Raw genomic sequence first — 15,606 nt, 5'->3', positions numbered from 1 at the left:
TAGCTAACACTAAACTGGATTTTCTCCTCTGCTGTTACATTGCTGTTATGCAAGAAAAAGCCAGAGAGAACGCAATCATGTCATCCACTGGTGAGGAGAAAGGTGGTAGGGGATAGGTGGAGTCCTATGTTTAGCCGTGCAACTTGTTCTGCATCCAGTAAAACTTAATCTAGGTGCAGTGCATAATTCACCTTCTGGAGTCTTATGTGTATGAATTTGGTGCAACAATACTTCTGGTTCTCTGAACTTACTAGCCCACACCTTTTTAGGAAGTCTTAAATGGTTCTTAGTGGTCTGCCTTAACCAAGAAAAAACTTTCCTGCCTTACATATTAGAGGTTAAAATTATAAAACAAGTCAACAGAAGCTATGTTAATTTTGACTGGCAAGTTAACACTGTGCCATCACATGTAGGCATGTCTGGGTAAAGTTGGTGATAACTGATTTAATAAATGGTGTTTCTCAGAGTTCCATATGGCTGCAATTTAGATATTTCACTGTATTTCATAATGCTGAATAGTCTCAATGTTCTTCTTATGTGCACAAAGGGTAAGGGTTATATTGTAAATGACTAGCGTATGTATAAAGTATGTAACATATACAGATATTCCTATAGTGTTATATATGCAGAAAAAACTATGCAAATGAAAGACTACTGTGCATTCCATTCAAAACGCTTATTTGGATAAGATCTAAAAATCAGAATAATTTCTGTAATTTTCTAAGGACTGGAAAGATTCAGCAATTGACTTTTCATTGGAATACAGTGAATTTCAGTGCATGTCTCCACAGTGTTCTGTTAAGGGAAATGGCAGGTGTTCCTACCCAGCCAATAACTTATGGGCATGTACAATTCATGCTTCTTAATGTCAGAGTTAACTCACAGCTTTTACTTACGCTTGCTTTTTTTCTCCTTTCCTAAATACAGATAAGCTTTTTTACAGAAGTGTTTTAAATACTGCGTGAAGATGGCAAGTCTGATGAGTCAGAGCCTGTTGACCTATGTAGAAGAAGGAAATGTCCCTGCTCTGAAAGCGCTTCTTGAGAAGTGCAGGGATGTGGATGAGAGAAATGAGGTAAGACCATTTTTTTGAAAGGATGGTTTCATATTGCAACTTGTAGTTACAAAATTAATTAGTGAGGTCACACTGGTCACCTAATATACAAATTCCAGTTTTATTTTCAAGTGATTGCTAACCTTTACATAGACTGAACACCATCTTCAATCTCTGTCAGCACCTCAACATGTTTCATTGTATTGTTTTTCTGAGTTGTCTTCTGAGCTGGAAAATGTGGCTCCATCCTTACTTTGTAAGTGGAGATTATACCTGTATTTCTGTGGCTAGGAATTGTTTCTTAGTTCACAGATCTAGCTGCATGTACTTTCTTGCTCTGCTCATTTTGGAGTGGCACTTGTGGTGATTACAACTCTTTTTTCCCACATCCTAGTTTCCAGGCAAGAGAAGCTGTTATACAATCCAAATAGGAGTATATATTGAATTTCATTCCAGGCGGATGCTCATCTGGATGAAAAGATATATATCTAGAAAGAAAGTCTAGATGTAACCAGGAGGATTAAATGACTTTACCAGGATTACACAGGAAGTCTTGATACACAGTAGGGAGTTTAAATGTGGATTATTCAGAATTCTGAGGTAGTGCAGTATTTGTTAGCTTCTGCTTTGTCATCTGATTTAGTGTGTTTTGGGCGTATCACCACCAGCAATTTAAGTGAATGAGTTGTGGTTTCATTTATACTGCACTCAAGATTCCCGAGAGGAATCTTGGGAGGTTTGATTTATGCAAATTTCTGTTGCTTGTGACTGTTTACATTGTTTTGCACGATGTTTAAAGTTCAGGTTATCTTGATGCATTATGAAGTCTTCTATGTATTTACAAGTAAGTTTAGATGATTTGACTATTTTATCTTCTGTAGTAGATTTTCTGGTTTGTAAGTGTCTGGGCTTTCATCTGGATGTAGAGCTTGTATCATTAATTTTTATTTTAGTTCTGATTTCCTAAATAATGTTGTAGGAGTGGACCCTTGTCAATTTATATGGCATATTCAGAAAATAAGATTTATAGAAGAATTCAGGTTAGAAAGGACCTCTGGAGGTCAGTGGATTCAGTCTCCTCCTAATTGCAGGACTGGCTTCATTGGTATGTCAGGTTGCTCAGGGACTTAACAAACAAAATTTGAAAGTCCTTAAAAGGACAGAGAACCTGCAGCCTCTCTGGGCAATACTCCTGTGCTCTTTGTTTAGAAACATTTTCCTTGTATTTTATTGGAATACTCTTTGCTGCATCTTGTGAGTACTGTTTCTTTTTTTCTTGTATATCTCTGAGAAGAGTCTGCCTTTGTCTTCTAAGATTCTCCTTCTTTCCAGATAGTCTGAGACTGTATATTGATGCCCCTTACTCTTTTGCTTTCCGAACTGGACAAATCCAACTCTCACTTCCTGCTTGCATGTCTTGTGCTCCAGTCTCTCAACCATCTGAGTGACCCCGTCGTTGGACTCTGCAGATCTCTCTTGTTGGGATTCTCTCTGTTGGGACACCTAACTGGTGGATTCAGCCTCACCAGCGTTGAGTAGAGGGCTAGCTGTGCTGTTGTTAATACAGCCTGGGATTTAATTTGCCTTTGTTGATGCAGGGGCTCACTTCTGACTCATGGCCCTCTTGTCCATCGGGGCCTCATGCCTGTTTCTGTAGTGTGATTCCCTAGGCAGGCAGTCCTAGCCAGTACTGATGCATTGGGCCAGTCTGGTCCAGTCTCTGCATTTGCCTTTGTTGAACTTCAGGTGGGTTGTCAGCCCAGTTCTCCAGCATGTTGAATTTCCCCTGAACGCATCCCTGCACTCTGGACTGTCAGCTGCTCACCATAGCTTGGCATAGTCTGTAAACTTGCTTAGAGCACTTTCTGTCTCATGGTTCTGGGTGCTGATGAAGATGTTACAATGTTAGTCCCAAATCAAACTCTCCCAACTGGGCACCAGTTACTGTCAACAGCTGATTATTAACCATTGAGTCTGACAGTGCAGACAGTTTTTTTACTCACCTTGTAGTGTGTAGAAGACTGGCTTTCCAATTCATCTCTTTTTTTTTAAAGTAAGTTTTGGAAAATGCATGTTCTGTTTCATTATTTTTTTTAAACCTGTGTAAGATGGAAAGAATATTTTTGGAAAGAAATTGATGTATATTACTCAAAACCAAAATGCATCATGCAAATGTGAAATCAATGTACAGAATTTAGCCTTATTGTACTTACTAGATCTAGTTTCACTTAAGACACTTTTATTGTCGGCACGTTGATTTCGTGCTGTGTACATGCATATGCTGAGGTGTTTATAATGGGAGGATTTTTCAGTTTTGGAGCAGACACGTGAACCTCACCAGCCGGAAAGCAGTCCATCTGAGAAGAGGAATAGTCTGTTCCCTCTGCTGGTAGTTCCTCTTGATTGACAGCATGGCCAAAATCAGACAGACTGTTGACTTTATCAGCAGTCCCACTGCTTTCACCTTTTCTCAATTTTTCTTCTCTTCTTGATGGGACTAAGTGCACTCATGGGTTTCAGTAACTGCCTTTTTTGCAGAGATCATTTCCCTGATACCTATTTTTTATTTTTTTTTCAGTCTTCTGATATATTGCATTGGAAACATGTATGGTTTGCATCAGTTTTAAACCTGGGTTAGGGACAGACTGTTCGTACATTTTAATGGTGGGAGTATTGTTCATGTGCTAGCTCTTCATTGGAATTCAGTGGCATTGACTGCAATTCTGTTTCCAGTTTTGGACCTGCCAAAACATCTTTTTTTCTTGGATAAAAACAAAATACCAAACCAGGAATACCAGGGGAGTAGGTCTAAAAAGATTGCTGGCACTCAAGCTGAGGTTTGTTAGTGCCAGGACCTCCCAGGCTGCAGCGAGTTGTCCAGTGGTAGGATCACCCACATTGTTACCAACCCATTGTGTCTTGACTGTGATCAGTTGCCAGAAAAACTGGGATGTTCTTGTCAGTTTGTGTATGGATGGTTTGGTTGGATTAAGACCAAGAGTTTCAGTTAAGTAGAGCAAGTCTCTGCCTTTTTCCTGTGTGTCCTTTTCCCTGTGCATATTCTTCTCTTATATCAGATACATTGATTACTTAACAACTAGTTACAGATACTTGCCTTGTGTGATACACTTTGATCCTAACAACCTTCAGTTTCCTTTGATGTGTCTTTCCTTCTGCTCTTGATATTGAAGTACCTTCTGCATCTTCTATTCTGAATTTTCTGTTCTCTCACAGATTGCAAGAGAGCTAATCTGTAAGATAACACCACTGAATGACTTCCTTAAAAAGATAAAGGTCTGACCCTTTGTAATTTGGTATTCCAATACTTAGACTTAGCTGTGATGTACAGATACACAGTACTTGATGTGCTTGTGAGAAATATGAGCATTTAGTTTTTAAGTGTGTAGACTTTTGGGCAGCTTTTGAGAATTAACGTGGATGTCACAAGCATAGTAATTATCTTTTGTTTCTGTGTTGGTGAAATCTTAATGATTTGCTAAAACATTAGATCTGTATTTGAGCATCTTCTAGCAAAAAGGGAAGGATGTTTTCAGTACCTCTACATTTGTCTTAAGAATACCAGAGACAGTCTACAACTGCATGATATTCTTGCGGGAGGGGATCACAACCTCCTCTTGCCCAGAGATACTTTTGTTTGGTTTGTGTTATCCACCTGTGGAAGATGATAGCAATAATAGGTGTTCAGAAGGAGGTAAGAAGAATGCTCTAGCTAAAATAGGGATTTTTGTGTGTATTTCTAAAGCACTGCTTGGAAGGGACCTATGGAGATTATCTAGTCCTGTGTTCTGAGGCGAGTTGCTTGGAGCCAGCTGGAATTGGCTGTGTCCAGCACAGGGCAGTCCCAGCCTCTCTTTACAGAGACCTGGTGCAGCTACCCCAATGCCAAAACCTGGACACCAGGTTTTCCATTTATCTAGTCTGTACTTCATTAATTGTCTATGGGGATGCTGTGGGAGAGAGTTTGTAAATCTTTTGCTAGAGGTGGGATAAACAGTGTCTCAGCTCTTGGTTCACCAAGCCAATGATGTCATAACAGAAGGCAGTCAGATTGGTCAGGCATTATTTCCCAAATCACTTGGCATTTGTCTTCCCAAAATATTAACTTGCATAGAAAGAAATCATTTTAAAGAGCAAAAGTTATGACTCTTCTCTTTCCAAAGAGAGCTGTTCTCTGGTTTTGTTTGCTTTTTTTTTCAGTGACCAGACCTAAGTACCCCTGCTTGTCAATAACAAAATATACTTTAGGAGCTAAAAGCAGTTGTATCTCAGAAGTTTTCTGGCACAGAAATAGGCTGATGGAAGGGTGGTAGATTGTAATGGACTTTTAAAACATCATTGAAAGCAAATAAAACAGCTTTTCTGTCTTTCATCTTCCCTGAGATGAAGCTTGCTGTTGAGAATCTGTGTTGGATAAAACAGGAATTATGTCTGTATTTGGTACACGGTCAGACAAAAGTGTTGTGTATAACTTGACTCTTTTTTTCTAAGACTTCAGCAAGAAATCTTACTGTTACTCTGAATCAGTATTTTTTTTTAATGGCCATTGTCATTCCTAGGCTAAATTGATTGATTTATTCATTTCTAAACAATGCGACAGAGCTACTTTAAGATGTAAAGGTGTAACAGGCTGTATTAAAAATGTCTTCAGTAGGAAAATCATTCAGAAAGTGAGTTATTTGACAATGCAACTTTTTTTTCAGCTAGTCATTTTAAATGTCTGAAACGTGTGTGGCTGTTTGGTTTGGTTTGGTTTGTGGTTTTTTTTTTTTCTTTTACGAGACAGGGTTTAATATCATGATCTCTGTTCTTACTGCATGTCTGCTGCATGGTTTGAAAAGGAGTCCTTCTCACTGGTTCTTGCTGGCAATTTGAAACCAGGAACGACTTAACATAGCTCTGTAGTTTTTGGCCTTTTAGTTGGTGCATATAGAATCATAGAATAGTTAGGGTTGGAAAGGACCTTAAGATCATCTAGTTCCACCCCCCCTGCCATGAGCAGGGACACCACACACTAAACTATGTTGCCCAAGGCTCTGTCAAGCCTGGCCTTGAACACCTCCAGGGTTGGAGCATTCACAACTTCCTTGGGCAACCCATTCCAGTGCCTCACCACCCTCACTGTGAAGAACTTCCTTATATCCTAAAGTCCCCCTGTTTAAGTTTAAAGCCATTACCCCTTGTCCTACCACTAGAGTCCCTAATGAAGAGTCCAAATGCATCATTTGCATCTCTTCCCAATGCATCACTTTTCCTATCATTTTGGTTTCAGAATGGCCAGACTCCACTCATGTTGGCTGCTGAGCAAGGCAATTTAGAAATTGTCCAGGAGCTTCTCAAGAAGGGAGCTAATTGCAACTTGGAAGATGCAGTAAGTATTAGTGCTTTATGTGATGGTACCTGACAGCAGCAGCAGAAGAAATTTCAAGAGGCACGCAAAAAGTTTAGGTTAAGTGTTGAGAGGAGGGGGAAAAAAGAAGGTGAAAAATGATGACATAAAAGAGAAATTTTATCCAAGATTGCTTGGCTCTGTATTCCTCTGGTTTGATTCCTCATAAAGAATTGGGATATTTAAGACACTTTAAATGTCTGAGTGTCTCTGATGAATGCTGCTGCTGTTTCTTCTGGGAAATCAGTACTGGAAAGCTATAGTTAGGTACAGGATTACGATTAAGATTGGCAGTAGTTGGCATAAAAATATAGGCAGAATAGAGAAATACATCATCAAAAATGAGGTCCAAGTGATTTTGCTCATCTCAGTGATGTTGTGGTATGTTGGGATATTTTCTTTCCCCCCCATTTGGTTTTGGTGTTTTTCAATAAGTACTAAGGGAGATTTTAGGTTAAATGATTATTTCAGGTGAAAGCCAGAACAGTGGCAGAGAAAGATTCCAAATTTATGAATTGTCTTCCTGCCTTTGAGGAAGGTGAAAGATGTCCAGAAAGGGTGAATAGGACAGAGGGGTTAAAAAGTTTTCAAAGGTCTGTATATTCCAATGAAGAGTGAGAAATAGGAAAACGATGTTGCTTGTGGCTTTTTTATTTCTGTGCTTAGTTTAATTGTAGCAATGTGGACATCCAGGAAAACCTATAATTAAACAAAAAACAAAAATACCCCCAACACAATCCACAAAAGAAACAAACCAAAAATGTGATCAGACAAAAAAGTCTCCCTTTTTTGAGACATTTTATTACATTTACTGTAGCTGTTAACAGTTCCTATACTTACAGGAAGAACAGTTACCATATAAACTCTTGATTTATTTATATGTGTATAGCACATAAAGCAGTAGTCCACTGCTGGTGGACATGGTTTGAGCAGTGAATGGATAAGTATAATACAAGAGGAAACATATCTCCTGAAGTTAGAAAGCTAAGAAGCTGTGCTCCAAATTCCCTGCATATTAGCCCTTGGGTGCTATCACACACTGTGTGTGGAGACAGACCACCACCATATTCTGTGGTTTTGGTTGCCATCTCTTCCCCAGCCAGCAGTTCTTAATGTTTTGACCTTATTCTCTGTAGGTGTTGCTTCCTCCATAAAGTTTTTAAGAAGTAAACCTGCAGTGAACTGAGGAGTGGAAAGTGATGGGTGATAATTGGGTAAGGAAAGGAGATAATTGGAAGGGAGATTTAGAGTAGCTGTTTGTTTTTTTCATGTGTATAACTGTCAGTTAGTCTATGAATTTATTACTTTTTTTTTTTTTCCTCCTGAAGGACAGCTTTTTAAAGGGATTGTGGATTTCCTGTTGTGGGTTAAACACAGTAATTTTATTGAAATATTGAATATCACTTAAAAATGTGTTTCCTTTTTCTAGGATAACTGGACAGCTCTCATTTCAGCAGCTAAAGAAGGACATACAGCTATTGTAGCAGAACTACTTGATCATAGTGTCAATTTGGAGCATCGGGATTTGGTATGTGTTGTCCTAGTATAAAAATGAAAGTTTTTAGTAAGAACAGTAATTTTGAGAATTGTTGTTTTTCAGTTCTGTAAAACAAATCAAAAATACTCTATTCTTAAATTGTGTACTCAGTGCTGTTACAATGGAAAAGAATATATATTTAAATACTGTTTTTACAGCTTTAAAATAGTTGGTTTAGTGTTAATGAAGGCAACTTGTTTTCTAGAGATGCTTTGTTCATCTTAATTTGCTTTGGAAAAAAACTAACCTGAAGAACAGTTTGATTTTTTTGGCTGTGTTTTGGGGGAGGCTGGGGGGGTAGGTTTGTTAGTGTTTTTATTTGGTAGTGGTTGCTTTTTCTTAAGTATTTTGGTAAAAGAGATGTTACCTTTTCCCAGAAGATACCTGTCCATATTTACTTTTTCTCTGGACAACCATGATTATCCATAGGGCAGTCCATGTTCTCAGCATCCTGGAATTTGTTTTCATTCATCTTGTTGAATTTTTTCTATGGGAAAGTGAGTGGTAGTGACATCCTCCTAAACAGTTACAGAAGTTGCTTACGTGACTGGAATGTTAGATGCCTCTGAAGAGCTATAGACTTGTCTTCATTGACCAAAGAGGAAATTAGGTACTGCAAGGACTAGTTAGAGTATGGAAAACCACAAGGAGAGAGTAAAAGTGCTTCCTTTAATGGAAGTTCCACTCAGAAGGCTAAGGCATCTTGACATATCCTACTAATCTAGAATTTCGTAAGAGTAACGTAACGTTAAGCATGTCTACATGGCCAGTGGTTCATTTCTAGGCCTCTATCAGTCTAAGAGGGATTTTTTCTTTTCTCTCTCCAAAAGTGTATTATGAAGGAAGAAATAAAAATTGCGCTTACATTTATCAGAGACATATTTTAAAAATGTTATTTTAAAATTTATTTTGGTTACCTGACCTGTCACATGTCTTAGGTAGTGAATCCTTAGTTGTAATTTTCTACTACTTTACAAACTTAAATGCATACACTAATGCAGTTTGAAATTAGTTGCTGTTATTACTCCCTTAAGATGACATGTGATTTGATTCTTCATGAAAAAGAACTAAATTGTTAGATAGCTGCTTTCTGAAGGCCAGCTGTCTGTTACACAAATCAAAAGGAAACCCTCCATGTTAATTGATTTGGATTCTGGAATGTGTTGATTTTTTTTTTTAAGGTAGTGCTTGTTTTCTTTGTTTGTTTATCCACTTGTATGCACTTCAAGTCTGAATTGAGTGTTTACAGCAAATTCAGGAACATTCAGGACACAATATTCTTCCAAGTTTTGCAACAGCAGGAAATCAGTGCTTTCATACATGTGCTTACTATTTATCCTACAGAAGTAGGATTACTAGGTTGTGTAGTTAGTCCTTACTATGCTTTGGACTTGCAAAACAGTCTTAGGACAAATACAAAATGAAATGGAAGTCACTGATTCGGTTTCTAAAGAGTATGTTTCAGCTTTTACACTTCTTTGAATTGTATTTGCCAGGGAGGATGGACTGCCCTGATGTGGGCATCATATAAAGGCCGTACCGAAGTAGCTAAACTGCTGCTTGAGAAAGGAGCAAATCCAAACATCACAGGAATGGTAAGTTTTAGTCTTAAACACCCCTTCTGCCAAGTATTTAAAGTCCTGAATTGTACATTTGTCTTATTATCTTGCTTAAACATTTTGCATTTTTTTTGCAATAGAACATTAGTCAGTATTTATAAAGGGCTTGCTTTAATAACCTGCATGACAGCCACTTATTTACTTTTTTTTTTTTTAATTAAAGCAGGTGACTATATGGTTCATAATAAGATTCAAATTAGCAGGAGAGGAAATAATAGAAAAATAGTGTATCTAATGCTACTTGAATAACAACTTTAATTTTTCTGCATCTGTAGAGGTTAATAGAGTAACTAATATGTGCAACTTAGAAACAATATTTTAATCGTAATAGTTACCAAATGGGCTTATAAATACATACCATATGTGAGAGAGAATTAAATCCCTAAGATTTTGAGATTTATTTCATTTTACAAACATTTTCTGTAAAGTATGGGCATGTTTAAACTCGAATGAACAATTTGTTTATACTGTCAGCTCTCTAGTATTCGAGGCACCAATGAACATTCAACGAAGAACACTAGTGACTTACTTAACTTTATGATTGTGGATTTCATCTGGTTTGCATGTGCAGTTTCTGCATGTGTGACATGACTGATCTGCGGTCCTGATTCCATGGGGATGTTGCATAGCATTGGGTTGCTGCTTCTCTCTTACATTACAATTGTTTATATTAACAGGAGGATGTGAATTCTTAAACCTTGTTTAAGGAGTTATAAACCAAAATTGATTCCAAACAGTAGACGTTTTCCTAAATATCATCTCGACAATATACTCAGCAAAAATATTGATGTGTAGTTAGATTTATTTCTGTATATTCCTTCTTCTATGTGTTTATTGTCTCTTGGAGCATTGTGATCAATATTGTTAATGAAAAATAATTAAGGCTAATTTTATTTCATGTGGGGTTTTTTGGTTTTGTTTTTAATTCTAAGCAATACAGCGTTTATCCAATTATTTGGGCAGCAGGACGGGGCCATTCAGAAATAGTACATCTCTTACTGCAACATGGAGCTAAAGTGAACTGCTCTGACAAAGTAAGTTACATTTATATCATATTTAATTTCATTAGTGCTTGATACACTCCTTGTAAAAGTACATTTTATTAAAAACCTAAAAATTTATGAGCTTTTGATTGGAAAACACCCGCTGTTTTATTTTGCCTATGAGATTAGAATTAGTGTGCTAAGAATAAGTCACTATGCTTGCAAGAAGTTTTTCTATAGTATGCTGAAGGTGTTGTGAACATTTTTTGCAGTGGAACATATTTCTTTTTTCTAAGCTATTGGAAACTTTGCTATCCTAGGTTCCATAGAAAACTAATTCTTACAGCTACCATCTACAAAGAAAAAGTTAAAATGGCTTTTCAAATGCCTATCTTAATTCTTGAGACCAAATTATATATTTATAAAACTAAAGCAATAAAGTATAGGATATATGCTAGATTGTAGGGGATACTAAATATGGAGAGCAATATGGTAAAATATTATAAATGTTTTTTTCAGTATGGAACTACCCCACTTGTTTGGGCAGCGAGGAAGGGTCATTTGGAGTGTGTGAGATACTTATTGCAGATGGGAGCTGATGTTGATCAAGAAGGAGCTGTAAGTAACTTTGTTTTCCAGTGGTTGTGGGGTGGGTACATACATCTGTGTGTCCTGTTTTGTTTTATAATACAAATACCAAGAAATACGTGAAGCGAGATGAAAGGTTGATGTTGGAATATACTACTTTCCAGCTAATTGCAAACTACGTATGAGGATTTTATTAAAAGGCTTCTTTGTGCCTTTAATGAAAATGTTCTGTAAGTAGGGACTTGTATGGACAGGTGACACGCTGTTATGTAACGTGTAAATTTTAATGGATATAAGTGAATTTAGGTTATTGTTCTCTGAAGGTTAACACTATCAAAATTCATTCTGTACCCAAGCCTGATACATCAAACAACTTATTCCTCAGTGATATTTGAAAAGTAAATTGAGCACAAAGCATCTTTTGAAACTAATAACGGCTCTGGTGCCTTTTCAGAAATAGGAAATTTTTTAGAAGTTTTCAGCTGCATATTGTTTTTAAATAAAACAGACTTTAATTTTTGTTGTATGAGACTCTTAAAATGCTTGTTTAAAAAAACCCTAAACCCTCAGTCAAGGCTAAGTGGAAAATTAGGACAACTTTTGGTATTCAAATGATTATTTCTGAAGTTCTTCAAAAAATCCTCTTTGTGAACGGTATTGGCAGACCTGGGTACTCTGATGATACCATTTTCCCATACGACAAGAAAATGATTTTGCTGAGTGTATGACATTTGGGAGATAGAATAAACTGATCTTTATTGTTTGCATTTGAAGTGTTCTCAACTATAGTACTTAGTTTATTTAGTTTTTTTTTTTAAAAATCATAGCAAGTGCACTTTAAAACATAAAACTGAAGTAACAGTTGGATGATTAAGAAAGGAATGTCAGTGAGTGTTCTGTTGTTATTTAAACTGCTGATACAATGATGATTTATATATCCACTCCACAATGAAGTCTGTTGGTTTTGTTTAAAGAATTCTATGACTGCACTTATTGTGGCAGTGAAAGGTGGCTACACTGACTCAGTAAAAGAAATACTGAAGAGGAACCCGAATGTCAACTTAACAGATAAAGATGGAAATACGGCTTTGATGATTGCATCAAAGGAGGGGCATACAGAAATTGTGCAGGATCTTCTTGATGCTGGAACTTATGTCAACATTCCAGACAGAGTGAGTAAATTTTAATTTCAAATGATTCATAGTTGTGGTTTTATATCTGTATATATATCTAGTAATAATATATTTTGAGATACCGGCATATGTGAATTTGTGGGTATATGGGTTTGGTTGTACTGGCTTTCTAATTTTGCTGCCACCTAGGGGTATTTTTATGTACTACTATTTTACAAGTACGCACAGTGGCAAATGTTGTGACGTGTGAAGGTAAACTATGGAAACTACTCTTTTTTTTCTTTTTGTGGGTTTGTTTTTTTTTTTTTTTGAGATTCTTGAATTGTGAGTTTCCCTAGGGCATGGAAATGATTTAGGGTTGTATATTTGTTGTATCTCTAACATAAGACTGAACTAACTTGCAGATTTGGTGTGGGGGTTTTGTGTATTAACACATGTGGTAGTGCTGTTAAAACTGTAAAACAATGGGTTTTATTAAAACAAAAAAACCCAGAATTTATTTCATTCAGCATCTACGTTTATATTTTACAATGAAACTTTTTACCAGGAAACTTGCATGTATTACAGGAAGACTTCAGCTCTGGGTTAAGACGTGTAAACATAACTGTTGAAAGGTGTACTGTGTGCCTGAGCTGCAATTGCATTGCTCAGTAGAGGCATGCAGTATGGGCAGTGCCCAGAGTGTGAATCTGCTTGCTAGCCACTCAGGGATTTATTTGTTTGCTTTATAGGTCCTTGGACTGTCTGCAGTGTCCTCTTGATGAGCTTTTCTGAAGTGCCAGAGGCAGGCCAAGCACCACACCCTTGGGGCTATATGTGGTTAGACATCTAAGCTTAGGTGCCTCTGTCAAGAAAGTGGTTCAGTTCAGAGCACTAATACAGTTCTGAGGCTGAATGCCCAGTCCCTAAATTTAATAGCTTGGTGTTGCAGGGAAGGGAGGAAAACTTCTTAATATTTGCCTCATAATTTTAAAAATATTTTGGATGCATTTTCCTATATTTCAAGTGCTGGCTTAGTGCATTTCTGCAGCTTGGTTAAACATCATTTAAGTGTTGTTTGTGACAACGAATTTGATCTCAGGCACATATCAAAGCAAAACTTAAATATTTAAGAAAATACATTGCAGTCTCCCTTCCCACCTCTTCTGTCACAAAATTCTACAATTGTCTGCATTTGTGTGCTTTTAGGAAGGATAAATTACAGCTTTCAGTATAGCTGACTGTATTCCAAAAATACATCAAACAATGAGTAGTCTTACTTTCAGATGCTAGAGTAGGTTTTGATAAGGAAAATCTCTTGGTTTGCAGCCAGGTATGTAATGACAGTGAGTGATAGGGAATCTACTACTACTGAGCTTTCTGAGTTCCACACCTCTGATTTAGTTCTACTTGTGTTTATTTTTCCTGTTTTATCATACTGATTATTTTGCAGAGGTAGAACTATTTTTTTTTTTTGTATCTTTAAAAAGGGTGCAGATTCCTTAATGTAAGTAGGCATAATGTATATTCTGAGGCTATGATTTATTCTGTGTTGCATTTTTGTTGGCTAAATAGTATTAATCTTCAATATTCTTTCACTGTTTTTTAGAGCGGCGATACAGTGCTGATTGGGGCTGTTAGAGGAGGTCATGTTGAAATTGTGAGGGCCCTCCTCCATAAATACGCTGATATAGATATCAGAGGTCAGGTAAGTACGACTTAAATGTTAGAGTAGTTCTTAAGTAGGATGTGAATTTGAATACCAAACAATTATATTGTGTTTCTAAAACCAGGGCTTAAAAAACTTGCTCAGTCTACTCTGTGGGAAACTTGGATGCCCATCAAACATTAAAAATACACCATGTTGCTCTGCAGCTTTTGAGATCAAAGACATATGTAATTGCAGTGACTTGTAAAGCAACATTTTTTTTCAGTTAATCTGTATAATGGTTGAAAAGTAAAAGATGTAACTTGAGCTTATTTCAGCTGTACTTCTGAACCATTTAAAAAATGAAATACTTTACCCCCCATAGTATTATTTTAATACTTAATAATTTTAGTATCAATATATCAAAATATGAAACACCTTAGATTATACCTCTTGTCAGTGCAGTTCTATCACTGTGCTTGGTTGGTTCTTGTCTCCTTCACTAACTTCCTTTCTCATGTTAAGCAGTGTTGTCAGTGATTTCCATGCTTTCTATCTCCCCCTTCCTTCTTTTTTTGTCGTTTGATTAAAGTTTTTATTTTTCTACTGAAAGCTCTCTTACTCAGCATGGTATTTGTTTTTATTGTGCAGTCAACTTGCTTTCTTTTGCTTGAGGGTATTCAAATCACTCCGCTTGCAGGCACATATGTTCTGCCAAGTTTTAACACAACTAACTGGTCACTAAGCTGCAAAGACTCAGTTCCTGCTCTTGGTGCAGAGCCTCCTCAAGAAGCCAAGAAGCTTTTAGTTTGGTGAAAAAGTAGTGTTTGGATCTTTTCCTTTAATCTGTCATTGGAAACTTGGAATTGTGTGTCTCAGACATGGGTCTGAAAATGTGGAGCTTTTGGTATGTCCAAAGCAATACAGCAGTAGCAAGAGGACCCAGCCTCCTTGAGGGGTGGGAAGCTTGTGGTTTCTGGTTGTGTAAGGGTATCTGTATAGCCATTTGCAGTGGTTAATCTGGAGAAAACATTTGTGAGAAAACAGATGGAGAAAACTTGTCGACACAGCAGGAGTGGGTACCATCAGAGGAAGATTCTGGCTACGCACTTCAGATCTTTAGATTAGGAGCAGCTAATCTGTGGAGATTTGCTGCCTGCCCAAATCTGTGATGTTCCAGAAACATTGCAAGGAGCAACTGTGCTCCTTGCTGCATATGTTCATTCATATGGGCATTAGCTGGGGAGACCTGGAGCAGAGAGAATGTGACTATAGGGCTCTGGGAGTGAGTGCTGGGGCTGTGGAGGACTTGCACTTTGGTGGTCTTTCTAGCCCTTCTGATAAGGGGCAAGGGCCCAGCTGGGAGCATCTGACAGACCAGTGCCTGGCTGTGCAGCTGGTGTTGCTGGTGAGGAGTCAGCTTCCTCAGGCTGGTGACTTGTTGGAAGCCGCCTGATGGAAGGATGGAGAACATAAAACTTGGGTGATCAGAAGAAAGAAATCCTAGTGACCAGGATTGTTAAACTGTCAGGACAGGCTTTAAAGTCACTGAAGCCCACGAGTGGGAGAGAAATTGCTGCGAATGAAAGAAGCAAGCAAGGGAGAAGGCTACAAGGGGGACTTTACAGCAGTCATTTTTTCTCCTTCTTAGTAGCTGG

The 15,606-nt window shown here is 37.5% G+C and overlaps 1 protein-coding gene across 1 annotated transcript in view; it reads left to right on the top strand.

The window, feature by feature from the left end:
- The first annotated feature begins 967 nt into the window (after positions 1-967).
- Positions 968-15,606, top strand: part of KIDINS220 (kinase D-interacting substrate, 220kDa) — a 67,459-nt gene continuing 52,820 nt past the window's right edge. Inside the window, 8 exon segments of the mRNA XM_010020793.1 lie at positions 968-1,075; positions 6,345-6,443; positions 7,891-7,989; positions 9,495-9,593; positions 10,550-10,651; positions 11,120-11,218; positions 12,163-12,360; positions 13,910-14,008. Coding sequence (XP_010019095.1) covers positions 968-1,075; positions 6,345-6,443; positions 7,891-7,989; positions 9,495-9,593; positions 10,550-10,651; positions 11,120-11,218; positions 12,163-12,360; positions 13,910-14,008 — 903 coding nt within the window.

The sequence above is a fragment of the Nestor notabilis genome, unplaced genomic scaffold, assembly GCF_000696875.1.
Source record: "Nestor notabilis isolate BGI_N333 unplaced genomic scaffold, ASM69687v1 scaffold1808, whole genome shotgun sequence".
Lineage (NCBI taxonomy): Eukaryota > Metazoa > Chordata > Aves > Psittaciformes > Psittacidae > Nestor > Nestor notabilis.
This window is presented reverse-complemented; position numbering and strand designations above follow the sequence as displayed.